The sequence below is a fragment of the Narcine bancroftii genome, chromosome 3 (assembly GCF_036971445.1).
Source record: "Narcine bancroftii isolate sNarBan1 chromosome 3, sNarBan1.hap1, whole genome shotgun sequence".
Classification (NCBI taxonomy): domain Eukaryota; kingdom Metazoa; phylum Chordata; class Chondrichthyes; order Torpediniformes; family Narcinidae; genus Narcine; species Narcine bancroftii.
The window spans coordinates 362,203,490-362,219,193 of NC_091471.1; the positions used below are offsets into that span (position 1 = coordinate 362,203,490).

Consider the following 15,704-nt stretch of genomic DNA (forward strand, 5'->3'; position numbering starts at 1 on the left):
ATGCCCTTGCTCATTACAATCCTCGATAATCCGGATCCCCTTCCGGCAAGGATATTAAGGACATCGACGTGAACGTGGAAATCTTGAAAATTCTGCCAAGCTCTGCCAGTGATTTCATAACTGCTCTCTAATTCTGGACTCTTAATGGAATTCAGAGATCGAACAGGAACTTGCTAAATTCTGCCTGCTGAAGCTGGTCCAAATTATATTAGTAAAGGAACATAATTCTGTTAATTTGAATGGAGGTGAAATGGCTGCCAGGGGCATTCTGTTTAAATTCTTTAATAGATTTTGTGTTTCTGAATTTATCAGGTATATTCAGAAACATTCAGTGTGGTATAAGATATCCTATACAGCCAGTAATGACCAAGATATGTTTTTCATTTTTGGTCCAAAATTTTAAATGGCTTAGCCTTTTACAAAGTAGACTCCCATTTCAAAAGGGGGAGTGTGCTTTGTACAAGGCCTAGCTATTTAAGATTGAATAGAACTACTGGAAAATTGACAGTGGGGGGTCTGCTAAAGGTAAATCTGTACTTTTTTTTTAAACTCAGCAATAAATGTAGTCAACTCTTCAGTGGTAGTAATTCTGGTCCTTTAAGGTGATAGTCCCCAGCAGTATTATTCCTGTGATGCCTAGGCGTTATTTAAAATGTAGGTGTTTGTATGATTTCTTCCATAATGCATGGAAGAATAGTTTCATCTTTGCAGTATAAATATAATTTTAGACATTTGAGAGAATGCTGTGGTTTGCCTTTAAATCCTGAAAAGGGGGCAGTGAGTGCTGGTAATAAGTTATGATACCAATTTTATCAGTGATATCAGTTTTTCAAATTCAAGTGCAGTTATCTCCTTTCAGGTATATTTGATCTTTCTGCCTTGGTAAGAAAAAAAACTTCATAATGAGTGTAATCATTGTGTAACTGAGCAGCAAAGAGAAAAATATTTTTGGTCTTGTGTGCAAAGATAAAGAAGTATTTTACCAAATTGGATTTGATCATAATCACTGATTAAAATATACTCTAAGGCAGCTGAAGTAAAAACCCAAAGCTGGAGAAACTCAGCAGATCAAACAGTGTACTTTATAGAGCAAAGATAAAGATACATAACAAACGTTTCTGGCATAGAAAACTTTCGGCAGCTGAAGTTCAATCTGGGTAATATTTGTTAATTTCAGAATGAGGCCACTAATTCAATCTTGCATTTATCTTATTTGTCCAGAAATGCTCATTACTATAACATGAGCATGTGTTTGAACTACAAAATGATGAAATTCACAAGTAGCTAATTAATATACTCCTACACTCAAAGAATAGCAACTTGCATGTCTTTGGCTTGGCTTCGCGGACGAAGATTTATGGAGGGGGTAAATGTCCACGTCAGCTGCAGGCTCGTTTGTGGCTGACAAGTCCGATGCGGGACAGGCAGACATGGTTGCAGCAGTTGCAGGGGAAAATTGGTTGGTTGGGGTTGGGTGTTGGGTTTTTCCTCCTTTGTCTTTTTTTTTTGCATGTAATATCAGAGGATAACCAATAATGCCCATGGAACTATTCCAGCAAAATTCAGTGTCCAAGGCAAGAATTATAGCATGTTGCATTGTATTATAATTCATGTTATCAATTTAAAAGTGGATGTTCTTTTGGATTTAGCATTATTGGTTAATGTCATAAATACTCTTTAAATTTGCAGCTTTCTGAAACATTGAAACTCTTAATTGAATGTGTTTTAATCTTGTAAATGCTGCATTATGTTTTTCTCTCACCTTCAGGAAGTGACACAATAACTGAGGCTAAATGAAAACTAACAAGCTGATTTATCCTGCAGAAAACATTCATCAGGAAAGTTCCATCTTATAATTACTGATCTTTAAACTACTTTCAGCAAACTTGGCTTGAAAAAAAAAAAGTAACTTTTACAAATCCAACTCCCCTTAAGAGAGAATTCTCACTATACTTATTTCCAAATCAAATTCCTTTCTGGTTTGCCTTGTTTCAATTTTGAAAATCAAGACAAAGAACTTATTCAGTCAAAAAGCTCTCATTAGTGGATGATTGAACTTAGTTGAACTACAAGTCAAGCCTGCTCTCCAATAATGTACACTTTGGTATACTCCTTGGATCACTAAACAAAATGATTCCAACATGAGGAAATCCACAAAAAAAATGAAGAAATCCATGACCTCAAACTGAAAATGCAACCTGAGAAGCATAATTCTCTCAGACAGTTTGAGGGGTAAATTGGTCTTCGTATTATTCTGAAAGCTGAAAAGGAGAAAAACTGTCTAATTTTTTATGCCAGCTTTACTGTATTGACAATCTCCTCTGCTGCAAATCAATATTGATAAGTCTGTTAAGGATTTCTCAGAGCATCAGCTAAATAGAGTGGAGTATCAACTGAGGCCTATAAGGACCTGCTTAAAGATGCAATTGTGAGGCCAACACAAATTAATTTTTCAAATAAAAAACTAACCTTCCAAGCTGGAAGGAATATAACTGAATGACAACCATTCATTCATTCACTGGCTTCTATCTCATTCTTCTCCCACTCCAGAATAAACCTAAGGTTCACTGCAGATGAGGCATAAGATCAAAATTCTCAAGATGAGTCCTGGAGACACATTAAGCATTAGCAACTCATTTCTTTATTAAAATTGAGACCCTTGGTAACTCAGCAGATTGTTCCAAGTTCAGTCCTCACCTCCAGAAATGTGTGGTGATTGCACATTTTCCCTGTGACCACGAGAATTTCCCCAAGGTGCTCCAGTTTCCTCTCGCATCTCAAATACATGCTAGTTAGTAGGTGATCCCGTGATGAGGGTGGTGTGAGAATTAGGGTGGCCTTGATGGCCATTCCAGTGGCCATCAAGTTCCACTTTCAAGAATTGACAAGGAAAGTCTGAAGCACAGTACTTGGGGAGTAAAATATTGGAACTTTTGAATAAAACTATAAATGTGGATGGTTTTCAACCATCAAAAAGAGTCAGGTCTCTTGTGTCCTTGTCTATATTTATTCATCACCAAACATCACTAAAGTGCATTATTATATATAGCCACTGTTCTAAAGCTATAGCTGGGTGCTTAATTTGCACAAAAATCTGATGCATTTCTGATATTTGGCAAAAATTGTGACTTTATGGAAATTGCATATTCAGCTATATGAAGCACCTATCGCAAGTAGTTTAGCTTGGGCCCTCAATGCTGTGTGTTGTAAAAAGCAAAAACACAATGCTGGAGAAACTCAGCAGGTCACACAATGTACTTTATATGGCAAAGATAAAGATACATAGCCAATGTTTTGGGCTTGAATCCTTCATCAAGGTAAGAACAAAATGTCGGCAGTCTCCTGAACAAAATGGTGGGGGGGAGGGGCAAGGGGAAGAACACATTTCCAAAGGCAGGAGGCAATAGGTGGATAAAGGAGGGAGGGCACACCATCAAACAGGGAGTGGGTATGGTTCTGTGAACGGAAAGGGAAGGGGGTGGAGAACTGGAGAAAAGAACACATAGGAAGGGAGGGAGAACAGAGAGTAGGTTAGCAGACACCAGAGAAATCAATGTTAATGCCATCCGGTTGGAGAGTGCTTGTCTATCATTTGTGTATCTGCAGGAATCATTTACTGTGTCGCTGCTCCTGTTGTGGCCTCCTCTACATTGGAGAGACTGGGCACAGACTGGGAGACCATTTTACTCCCAGTGGACAACTATTTCAATTCTGTGCCCCATTCCCATGCTGACATGTCTGTCGGCAACACAATTTTCCGTCTGGACACTGTTCAACCAAGTGCCATTAGCATCAACCTCCAGTTTCTGCTAGCTTATCCATACTCCCTCCCTTCCCATTCCTTTTGTCTTTTTTTCCTCCAGCCCTCTCTATTTGCAGAGTCATCCCCCTGCTTGCTGGTGTGCCCTCCCTCCCTTATCCACCTGTGGGAATGTGCTCTTCTGCCTGCCCCACCCCCCAACCACTTTATTCAGGCACCTACCTACATTTTGCTCATACTTCATCAAGCCTAAAATGTTGATTATGTATTTTTATCTTTACACTGTTTGATCTGCTGAGTTTCTCTAACATTATGTTTTTACTTCAACTGTGGTGTCTGCAGACTCTCGCGTTTTACTAATGCTGTGTGTTGCCCTGCTTCAACTCCCTCTCTTTCTCTCTCATACACATACCTGTATTTTAAAACTCAGTGTCCAGATGCTTGGTCAAGCAGTAGTGGCACAAGGAGCAGGGAGCTGCTTGTGGAGCTTTCCAGGCATCCACCATCCTCTCAAATCAATTTGGTTTTCAGGCATCAGCCCTCCCTCCATTGAATTAGATTTTGCAATCAGTGGACCCAGTGAGTTCTGCTTCCAGGATTAAAAAGTGTGTAAATGGGAACTACATAGTTCCCCTGCACCCAATTCCAAAACCAACCTCTGAGCCACAAGGGCTAAATGCAATCATTTTACCCTCTGCCCTTGTGCAGAAGAAACAACTGATGTCTGTCAGCAGTTGGTTCTCACCAAGAACTCTTTAACTTTCGAGATGCAGCACCTTCTGGCCCACGAACCCATGCCACCAAAGTACACTCACCTGACCAATTAACTTACTAGCCCGTATGTCTATGGAATGTGGGAGGAAACTGTTGCACCTGAAGGAAGCCCCACACAGAGTGGATGCATGTGCAAAATTAATATTCTCTACTTCAGGGTTGTCACATCAATATTGCATGTCTATGTTAAAGGAAACCAGGGGGCTGTGAGGTCCGTGTTAGTGTCGCAGATAAATATTTGTGTAAATGAGGAGCCCGGATTGAATTATTTTACGTAATTTAGTCCATCTTTGCCTCCCTCTGTTGGAGGAAAGTAAAAACTCACTGCAGGCACCAACTTCTGAAATTGGAAACTGTTTTGAAGCAAGATTAATATTTTTAAGTGTTTATCTGAACACATTACTTTGTCTTCATAACAAAATGAAAACTGACGTAACTAAAATAACTATTTCATTTAAAATACTTCGGTCTTCATATCTTTCACTAGAATCATTTGAATAATGGTCAATTGCTTTTTAAAATATAACCATAATTATAGTGTCAATTTGCCTAATTTGAGATTCCACAAGCAAAGGAACAAATATTGTCTGTTTAGGTGGTGTTGTTTGAGGTTGAATGTTAGAACATCCTCTACCACCAACCACCCCCCTCCCCCCAATCATTTGAATTGGACTATAGATTTTCTTTACGTTCATCTGAACAGAGATACAGAGATGTTCTGTTAAAATCTTATTCAAAAGATTATACTTCTGACATTGCAACACTCACCCATTGTCTTATGAAAGCAAAAGGGGGGAGGGGGGAGTTGGTTTTCCGTAATGCAAACCAGAATCGAGAAACTTGAATTGGAAAAGTGTTAATTCATTTACTTATTTTCACATAAATTCTAGTGACTGTGATTTTATTTTGTATCTCAAAGTTTTGAGTAGTAATTCGTAAGTTCCATAATGGTGAATTTCAGTAACCTGTGCTGTTGTAACACTCTGAATTGGAATGTTGACTGTAAATTATGGAAAAGAGTATTACCACTGAAACAGGTATACTTTAAGTATCAAAATGTGCCAATATTCTGCACTAGGGTTGCCCAAACTATAGCCCCAGACCAACTGCAGCCTGTTGCCCATTTTTAAGTGGCCCGGGGTGAATTTTAAAAATAAAATGGAATGTGGCCCATTAGAACATAGTCTCTAACAATAAATTTCACTGTATGTACATTGCATTTCTTAGTTTCAACACTAAATTTCTCTGTCATTTTGATACTAGACTGACCTTTACCTCAGTTAAAAAAATGATCTCGGTTGATTAACTATGGTGGAACCGAAAAGATGGAAATAGCAAGGGGGTGCTGTAAGTTTTTGACAAGGTGGGAAAATGATTTGTAAGAAATCTGGAAACTTTAATAGTGTAATGCGCGTCGAAAGGACCAAAGACTAGTTGATCCAAACCAAGGGTTTTATTAACTAAAAGACTGGAGCATATCATAAGTAGGTCGACCAGTCCAGAATGGCCTGGTCTGGCTAGGAGCAATCCTTTAAGACCTGCCAGTAAGTGTGGCTATACTCTCAGCCAATCACAGTCATCCTACGCTACAATCTGTACATATACACATTGGTGATAGAATGTGTACTCTCACAAGTAGCCTATCTACTGATTTACACATTTGCATCATAATCTTTAAGGGGGACACTTGGGCCATGAACTGTAGTCACTGAGAGTTGTGGTGGAATGTTGGAGACTACCTTGTCCCTTTCTTCGTTATTCCCCTGTTCTTATTTTGTACCCAGCTTTTTATTTTGCACTGCTTTTCAAATGAGATTTTTAAGGAGTTTTATGGTATTTAAATTAAAGAGCAGCAGATATAGAAATGCCTTCTCTAATGTATGAGCACATCAATAAACAACTGTAAAGTCAACAGTTAAAACTGTTCAGTGGTGTTGTATAGTTATTTTGATAGAAAGTTAAATTTCAATGGTACAGGTGTTTTCTGGTCTAAAAACATAATTTTTCGTGCAGTGTAACTGATTGAAAGCTGGTGGGCTTAATATTGTATGGCCCGTGACTCCATTTTTCTTTGTGTATTTGGTCCACAGCCAAAATGATTTAACCACCCCTGTTCTAGGAATTCCCATTGCTTTATAATTATTGTGATGTGGAGACCAGTCAGTCTTGTTCTGCAATCATATCAAATACTGTTTAGTATGCCAGCTACAAAATCATTGGTTTGCTCTCAATCTTTAATGCATATTCTTTTCAGTATTTTTAGAGTTAAAATGTATATATTTCACCTTACCAATATGAACAAAAAAATTCTTAGCTTTGAAGCTGTGCATTCATCTGCCCTCTCCAATTCCCACCTCTCGGCCAGACATGATCCAGTTTTATACTCGCATAAATCGTTCTATGTGTAAACAGCTCAATAAATGCTGCATTACATAATAGATAATGCATTTGGTATTACCAGCATACAAACCAAATGTAACTATTATTTCCCTTATGCCACACTGCTGGAAAACTTGGAAGGGATCATCTTTATTAATAAATGGAGCAAGGCTAATTTCAATGGGAATCCAAACTGGAACCTAAAGTTGACAGGCAAACTGTAACAGAACAATGGGCTGCCTTTAAGGAAAATAATTTGGATGTAACTAAGGTAAACTCCTCTGAAGTATGAACAACAAATCCAAAGCTCTGGATGGGGAAAGAGATACAGGACATGGTAACATTTAAAAAAACCAAGATGTAAATACTGGTAAGAACCAAAATGATTAACAAAGGATCAGTGAGGAAGTGAAAATTAAATAAGTAGAGAGAACATATACCAACATAAATGGGAAACCAAGAGTTCAATGGGCATGCCTCATATGCCTGGCTATTGTTCATTGACTTCACCTCAGAATTCAACATTACAATTCAGAGGCTAGTGGATAAAGTGTCCTTGCTGGGACTCAACAACCCACTCACCCCTCTCTGCAACTGGATTCTGGATTTCTTCACCAAAAGTCCACAGTTAGTCCGGATTTGTTACAAATCCTCAAGTCCCATCTCGTTGAGCACTGGCACCCCTCAGGCCTGTGTGCTCAGCCCATCATTGTTCATGCTGCTGACTGCATTTCCAGATTCATTTTTAACAGGATCATCAAGTTTGAGGATGATACAACACTAGTTGGCCTCATCAGCAACAATGATAATTTGGCTTACAGAGAGGAGGTTGGGAGGTTCATAAAATGGTGAGAGAACAACAACCAGAGCCTCAACATGGACAAGACAAAGGAAATGATTGTGGACTTCAGGAGGATGAAAGTTGACCATTCTCCACTACACATTAATGGTTCCGTCGTGAACAGAGTAGAGCACAAAGTTCCTTCGTGTGCCTATGGAGGACCTCTCCTGACAATTCTCATCATTAATCAGAAAGGTGCAGTAGTGCCAACACTTCCTAAGGAGGGTGAGGACGACAAGGCTACAGGCTCCCATCTTGACAACCTTTTACAGGAGTTTTCTGTCTGGTTGTATCATTGCAATGGTATGGTAGTTGCAAACCAGCAGCCCAGATGGTAATACAGAAGATCATCAAAATGTCTGAGAAGATCTCTCGGGTCTCCCTTTCATCTTTTGATGTTTACTGGGAGCCTGGCTTAAATAGGACACAAAGAATTATAAAAGATAATTTTGATCCAGTACAAAGCATCCTTGACCCACTATCATCTAGAAGGAGGTACAAAAGCATGAAAATCAGGATTGCCAGGATGGGAAATAGCTTCTTCCCACAGGTTGTGAGATTGATGACAGTATCCTGTAATCAAGTACAACTACACTACAGTATCCCATATATCTGTAGCTTTGCTAAGTATATAATATGGTGTTCGCACACATCCACATCGCATAACACCCAATTTCACTGAACTTTCATGGACGTTCAGCACGTCATAACTGTAAATCATCTCAAAATATTAGAAATATTTATTTCCAACTATATCTTTAATATATGTTTAATTATTATGTACATTGTGTGTGTATGTGCATGGAGAATCGTTGTTTTATCAGGTTGTATATGTACAGTCAGATGATAATGGACATGAAGTAATAACAAAGGGTAGAGGAATGGGCCCAATAAGGACAAAAAATGTGCGCAAAGGGCACTGAACAAGCCCTTCACGTCTGTCTTTAGTAGTAAAGAGGTAATGGTGAGGGAGGAAATGGATATCGTGGATATGTTAAAAATATCGGTTGAATTTTCTGAACTGAAACCTAGAATTCTGAGGAAATTACAGGGCACTGAATATAATCTTTCTATTCACCGATAAGACTGTTGAATGATTTTCTTGTTTGCCAATGGAAAGAAAGGTGTACAGCAACAGTAGTCTGGTAAGTTTAACCTCAATGGTGGGAAAAATGTTAAAAATAAAGTTTTGGAGAATGATTAATAAGAAAATGGATTATTGAAGGTAAGATTGTATAAATTTGTTAGCAAAAATTGTGTTTGATAAGGTGACAGAATTGACGTGGGTTATGTGCAGTTCCAGAATTTTTAATAGAATTATCAGCAAAGTTGAAGCATTTGCTGTAAAGGATTGAAAACATGCATACAAAATTATGACAGATGATGGAGGGTCAATGGTTACTTTTTTGAAATGGATGAAGGCAAATAGTGGTGTTCAGCAGGGATTGGTGTTGGATCCTTTATTTATCTAAGTTAATGTCCTAATATATTAATGGAGTGCAAGCTAGTTTCTAAATTTGTAGATGATACCCCTTATTATGTCATCGAAACTGTGAAGAGGATAGTGATAGATTGCAGCAGAGTGTGCACAAATTAGTGAACTGGGCAGATACAAGTTTAGAGAAATGAGGTGAAATATTTTAATAGGTGAAATGGGGTCAATATAGGATAAAGTTTTTTTTTCTTAAATGAATACAAAAGCCGAAGGACCTGGTTGGATGTGCGCACAAAGCATTGCAAGTGGAAGGGCAGATTGAGAAAATGGATAATAAACCATACAGAATTCAAGTGTTGATTTTGATTAAAGCATGTTAAGATATTTGAGAGTATCCAGAATTAGAATGGTTTGAGATGTGGGCCTATTGTTTTACAAATTAGAATCGCTATGACTGCTTCCTTTGAACAAGGCTAAAGGGAAATGCTGTGGCGGTTCACCACAAGGCAGGCGAACCGGCCCCGCTTGTAAGCCACGCGGCGGGGCAGCCGGCCAAAATGGCGCCGTCGGAGGGGGGGGGGATGCCCTTCCTTCCAGCTCGGGGGTCAGAAACCCGCGCTTGAGGACCACGTGACGCCCGGGTGACATCAGCGCCCTCCAGCGTGGTTCTCAGCCAGGTCCGGGCTGGGAGTATAAGTGCAGCCCAACAGCCTGCAGTCTGCTCACCGAGCTCAACCCGTCTGGTTGTGTGGGTCATTGCAGGAGCAGAGGAGCCGCCGCTACAATGCAAATATAAAGAGGGTTTGGAACAGAATGGAGACCGAGAGATTGTTCCCCTTGGTTAAAGAGGCAAGGAAAAGGTCACAGATAAACAAAAGAGCAAGATAATTATGCACTGTGGTTGGAATCTAGAATGCATTCCTTGGTTCCAATGTCACTTTCATCAGGGGGAGAATGTCAGGGAGACCAGGAAGAGGGAGCAATGGCCAAGAGAGTTGCCCTGGTGGAAACTATGGGCTAACGAGCCTGGTTCTGCGCTGAAACCATTCCAGGTGCTCATTCTTTGCAATAATGGATTATATCCAGATCAGTGTTCATCTCCAGAACGACAGCACAACCGAGACACAAAGCAGTCCCTGAAAACATGGGAAGAAAGCAGTCCGGCCAGTTTCACGGTCCGCCAGTCGGCCCGCGGTCCCACCGAGTTCCCCGTCCGCCGCGCCCATCGCTTCCGGTCCCTGCCTTTTAGTTCCGGCCCCTGCCTTTTAGTTCCGCTCCCAGCCGCCACCATGCGGGTGAAGGTGAAGCGTTGGAATGCTATCGCCACTTGGTTCTGGGTGGCGAACGATGAGAATTGTGGAATCTGCCGGACGGCGTTTAACGGCTGCTGCCCTGACTGTGAGTATATGGGGTTTTTTAAAAAAAAATCTGTCTAAGAGTGGCGTTCTTGTTTATCTTCCTCCGCCGCCTTCACGCTCTGTCGTCCGGGTGAAATCAGCACCAACGGGCACCCCTCTGCTCTCCATCCGATCGTAAGCCCCTTTCACACTTGCATCCCGGTAAATCGGCCGTTCGGGACAGGGGGTGGGGGTTTGGCCTTTCACACTAGCCTGCACCTAACCGGGACACTGAACGCTTTCACACTTGCAAGGGCGTATCCCCGGCGTTTGGACTATTCTACCATTCATCGGAAGGGCCAGCGAGGCAATTGCCCGTTTCACACTTGCCCGACCTCAACGCCGGCGCCTGGGGTCGAGGCCGGCAATGGGGTTGAGCAGATTTTGCTTTCACGCTTGCCTCTTTAAAGGCCGATTGGCGTTCGATTCCCGGGATCACTGGCAAGTGTGAAAGGGGCTTCTCTTTCCCCGCCTCTCACTATAGAAAATACCAGGTTCTTATTGATGCAAGGTTATTGGCCTGAAACGACTGCTAAATATCTTCAGCATTTCCCGCTTTTGTTTCGGGTGTTCATCATTTTCAGTTTCTTTCTGTTTCGAGAGAAAGCCTAACCAGAGCCATCAGCTTCAATTCAGGAAGAGCACCTCATCTTTTAGGGAGGGCAGACCACAATCTTTCAGATGCCTGCCTCATTATACCCATCTGTTCAAATCTTGTAATAAAGACAAGCATACAATTTGCATTCTTGATTACATGGTGAACAATTTACAATGCTTTGTTCACAAGGACACAAATATCTTTTATCTATGCTAACTGAAGTGGAAGTATTGGTGTGATTTTCTGGTTACAACATCAGTGTCGTTTGGACAGATTGATTGCTGTTAATGTTTATGCCTCAAGAACTTCAAGCTCTCTATCTTCACTTCAGCACTGTTTTAGTCTATGTACTGCTGAAGGAGTACCTTCACCTCAGCACTGTTGAGACAGCTAGGGTTGTATGTTGAAGATGAAGCCCAGCTCCTTTGTTTTGTTGATATCAAGGAGAGATTGTGGTCATGTTCCAGTTCTCTTGTGGTTGCACCTCCAGCAATTGTGTGGAAACTCATCGTACAAGGGCAGTGGTTGGTGAAGACAACACTGTTGAGACAGCTAGGGTTGTATGTTGAAGCCCAGCTCCTTTGTTTTGTTGATATCGAGGAGAGATTGTCGTCATGTTCCAGTACTCTTGTGGTTGCACCTCCAGCAATTGTGTGGAAACTCATCATACAAGGGCAATGGTTGGTGAAGAAAAAAGGCAAACCAAGGAGCCCAATGACGTACTCTAGCTCCCATTTCCTTTGCTGTTATAGTTAAGGCAAAGGTACAGCTCTTAAAATTGAATATAAATTTTTCAATTTCAGGTAACCAGTTTGTGTCAGATCTAGCCACTTCTGATGTAAGATCATGCACCTTAATTCAGTTTCTTCCTCAGCATTCCACCATTTTATATTTATTTCACATTTCCATCAACTGTCATTTATAATTGCAATATATTTTATTCCCTCACTAATAATCCACATTAATCACAGCTCCAAAAACATCATGTCACCTGGGCAACTGTGGTCTCCAATCCATCACACATATGTTCCATTCACCCCTCCCACTCTGAAACTTAAAACACACTGGTGTTCTTGCTCATCGAGTTCTCAAGGTCTTGGGTCATTAACCCAAAATGTTAACTCTGCTCCTCTCTCCAGAGAATCAACACCAGCAACTTGTGTTAATTTTGCAACCTGCTGGCTATACATTTTCTTAAATCCAATTTTTTTAAAATCTGTGTTCCTCGATGAACCTTTCTACCTCACTGCATCAATGTTAACATTAGAGTATTTAAAATCGTTGTTTGTACTGCCCAGGAGTATTTGGGTTTGTCAGAAATTCACTTTTTCTCTTTTGAACTGTTTGGAATTCCATGATACGACACCAACAACCTTACTTGATGATCCTAAAATAACACCTCTCTTCACTTGAGACTATTACCATCCCTCCATTTTTATTTTCCCTTTCATTTTGTGTGAAAACCCTGAAACCAAATTAAGTTGCCATTCCTATCAGCGACTATATCACATATCCAGTTAAACAGGAAAGTCTGCAGACTGATTGTAGTGCAATGCAAATTGCTGGAGAATCTCAGCAGGCCATGCAGCATCTATAGGGATTGAAGGGTAACCAATGTTTCGGGCCTGAGCCCAACGACCTGCTTGGTTTCTCCAGTCCTTTTGTGAATTGCACATCACATTTCCAGGTGTCCGTTTGTGTCTTTATCTAAAAAAAAACGCAGAAATGCTGGAGGAACTCAGCAGGTGTCTCAGGAGGTAAAGATGTATTACCGATGTTTCGGGCCGGAGTCCTTCCTCAAGGAATGAGGAAAAAAAAAGCAGACAGTGATCTGTGTTAAAAAGACTGATGAAAAGGGAAAGAATGAACAGACAAAATGTGTTAATTGGACATGATAAGAGGACAGGATAGAAGAAATGTGAAAATTGATTTTAGGCTCTGTGAAAGGAGACAAGGGGGTGGGGGGGAAGGGAAGGATGGGATGAGGATGTGTTAACAGAAACCAGAGAAGTTGATGTGAATGCCATCCATTTAGAGGATGCCCAGATGGACTATGAGGTGTTTTACCAATTTGCAGTGGTCTCAGTCTAGAAGTGCATGAGACCATATACAGACATGTCGGCAAGGAAATGGGACAGGGAATTGAAATAGGTGGCAACTGGATCATCCCTTCACGTGAATCTGCAGGGGTCATCTACTGCATCCAGTGCTCCTCTACATCGGAGGGACAGGAACGCAGATTGGAAGATCATTTTGTTGAGTACCTCGGCTATAGCGGGAATCTCCCAGTGGCTGGGAAATGTTCACTGGCTCTCTCACAAGCGTATTTGTTTTTCAGGTAAAGTTCCAGGAGATGACTGCCCATTGGTCTGGGGCCAATGCTCACATTGTTTCCACATGCACTGCATCCTGAAATGGCTGAATTCTCAGCAGGTACAGCAACATTGTCCAATGTGTCGACAAGAGTGGAAGTTCAAAGAATGATAATCAATTGAAGAAGTTGAGCGAGGAATCCTACAAGCTTATTATCATCTTTGGTTCTCAACAAAAAGATGAAAATAGTCATGAGCATGTTACCAGGAGATTAAGACATTCTTAATATAATGTAAATATTATATGTGATGTGAAGCAGGAAAATTATAGTTGGAAAGACAGATGAGCGGCCAGATGACTTGTGTAATAAGAGACCAATGTAACATCTTGACTTCCAACTATACCATTTCTTGGACAATTGAAGTAAACTTTTCATTAAAAATTACCCGAGCAGGTTTTGTTGTTTTTCTAAATTCTCAAACTTATGGACATAATCTTGAAAATGTACAGTACCTACAAGAAAAGGAGGAAACTTGGTAAAATATTGTGCTGAGGGAGAAAAATATGCACTCAAGTTTGTCTGAGTTTTGTGGTTACATGAAGTGCTTAAGTACAAGAGACTGCTTTTAAATGCTGCTTTAATTTGTATGATATCTGTTAAACAAGAAAATCTGTTACACAGAAATGGTGGAGAAACTCAGCAAGTCATGCAGTGTCCTTTATGTACGAGCCACCACACCTGACTGCCGAATTCCAAAGTCTCAAATTAAACCCAGACACTTCATATTTTCTTTCCATTTCAAAAAGGCACAAGGTTTCTTATTTTGACATTGCTTCTGACTTGATAACTTCCAAAATAAACAAGTTTTTCTTTTCTCTGGAACATCCCCGGCCGATGTTAACTGCCAGTGACTTTCTCCTCGTGATCTGTAATTCTGCCTCCTGCATCAGTTAGTTTCCATAAGGAGTCGTGTTCTGTTTGCCAAAAGAAAGTTCCTCCAATGTCTACAAGTTTTAATGTCCACATGTAAAGAGTTGAAAGTGAAAAACCGTCACCACTGTTTCGAGTGATTCTTTGGTTTTCAATTACAGTCTTGATGAAATAAAGATGTTTTTTGCTACCTAATGGGGACAAATTTGTTGATGTACTTTGATTCAATCATATAAGAGCATGCATCACAGCCACACAAATGATTAGGAGTTTTTAGACGTGCATATTTAATTTGCATAATTTTTATCCATTTCTTAAGTTTAACAGGCAATGCCTTGTGGTTGATCAAGTCAACATTTCAACAAGTGTTAAAGTTGCTTTCACAAAACTCTTGTATTGGCTGTAATGTTGTCATGTCGGATTCCTTTTAAGACATCACATTTAAAACATTTACTTACAGTTTCATACAAAAAGTGGACCTGTAGTGAATTAATTCACACAACAGTTACAAAATGGAAAAAAACCATTTTATTTACCTTATGTATTGAAGACCACAATTTCTACTTACACAACAGATAGCAATATCAGTTTTGGGCAATAAGTTACGAAGACAATAATAAAACACAGTCATGTTTTGATGGAACAAGAGTCTAGGTCCAAAGAATCAATGGTATCTGCAGGGATTGATTTGATATTCAATTGTGATTGACCCTTTTAATCACACCTATCCAGGTACAGTCTTTCTTATACACAGATGGTATTACTGTGCAGAGATGGGACTTTGTTCTTAGCCCAATAAGAATATTTGTTTTCCCTTGTAGCTCTATTCTTGAATTGTAATGATGAAAACAAACTCGTGGAAGTAGGGAGATACACCTCAGAAGCTAAGTAATAGACTTCTTTGTATGTATCTTGAAGACTAAAGGACATGTGAACATGACATTAAAAGGATTTGAACAATTAGCTGGTTTTCTTTTCCATCTTTAAATATATTTATTTTAATAAGGAAAACTTCATCCACAGATTGAATTTCCCAATTTCCTCAGTTAATCATCAGATAAATACGTTAGAGCGGTGCTTGTTCAATCCAAACAATTTTCTTTTGCTCATCTTTTATTGCTGTCTTTACTGCAGTTACAAGTGAGTCAAGATCACTCCAGCTGTCAGGAATACATTTATACAGACACGGCAGTGTGTCCAGTAATGTTTCCTCTCTTCGAGAGCACTCCATCAGTAAATCCTCTGTCACTCCATATTTCTGCAAGATTTTTCTGAA

At 40.0% G+C, this 15,704-nt stretch overlaps 2 protein-coding genes across 6 annotated transcripts in view; one reads left to right on the forward strand and one right to left on the reverse strand.

Annotated features, from left to right (window-relative positions):
* The first annotated feature begins 10,452 nt into the window (after positions 1 to 10,452).
* On the forward strand, positions 10,453 to 14,623 carry anapc11 (APC11 anaphase promoting complex subunit 11 homolog (yeast)). Its single transcript, XM_069930090.1, has 2 exons — positions 10,453 to 10,587; positions 13,523 to 14,623. Exons 1-2 carry the CDS (start codon positions 10,479 to 10,481, stop codon positions 13,666 to 13,668), a joined length of 255 nt encoding a protein of 84 aa, XP_069786191.1. The 5' UTR covers positions 10,453 to 10,478; the 3' UTR covers positions 13,669 to 14,623.
* Positions 14,127 to 15,704, reverse strand: part of card14 (caspase recruitment domain family, member 14) — a 78,140-nt gene continuing 76,562 nt past the window's right edge. For all 5 annotated transcript variants that reach the window (XM_069930085.1, XM_069930083.1, XM_069930081.1 and 2 more), the window contains one exon: positions 14,127 to 15,699. In XM_069930085.1, coding sequence (XP_069786186.1) covers positions 15,495 to 15,699 — 205 coding nt within the window. In that variant the 3' untranslated portion in view covers positions 14,127 to 15,494. The remainder of the gene's footprint in view (positions 15,700 to 15,704) is intronic.

Bases quoted from the DNA above. Each gene is read 5' to 3' on its own strand.
- anapc11 (XM_069930090.1), top strand. From the start codon at position 10,479: ATGCGGGTGAAGGTGAAGCGTTGGAATGCTATCGCCACTTGGTTCTGG. The intron at 10,588-13,522 runs GTGAGTATATGG...TTTGTTTTTCAG, and splicing joins TAACGGCTGCTGCCCTGACT to GTAAAGTTCCAGGAGATGAC.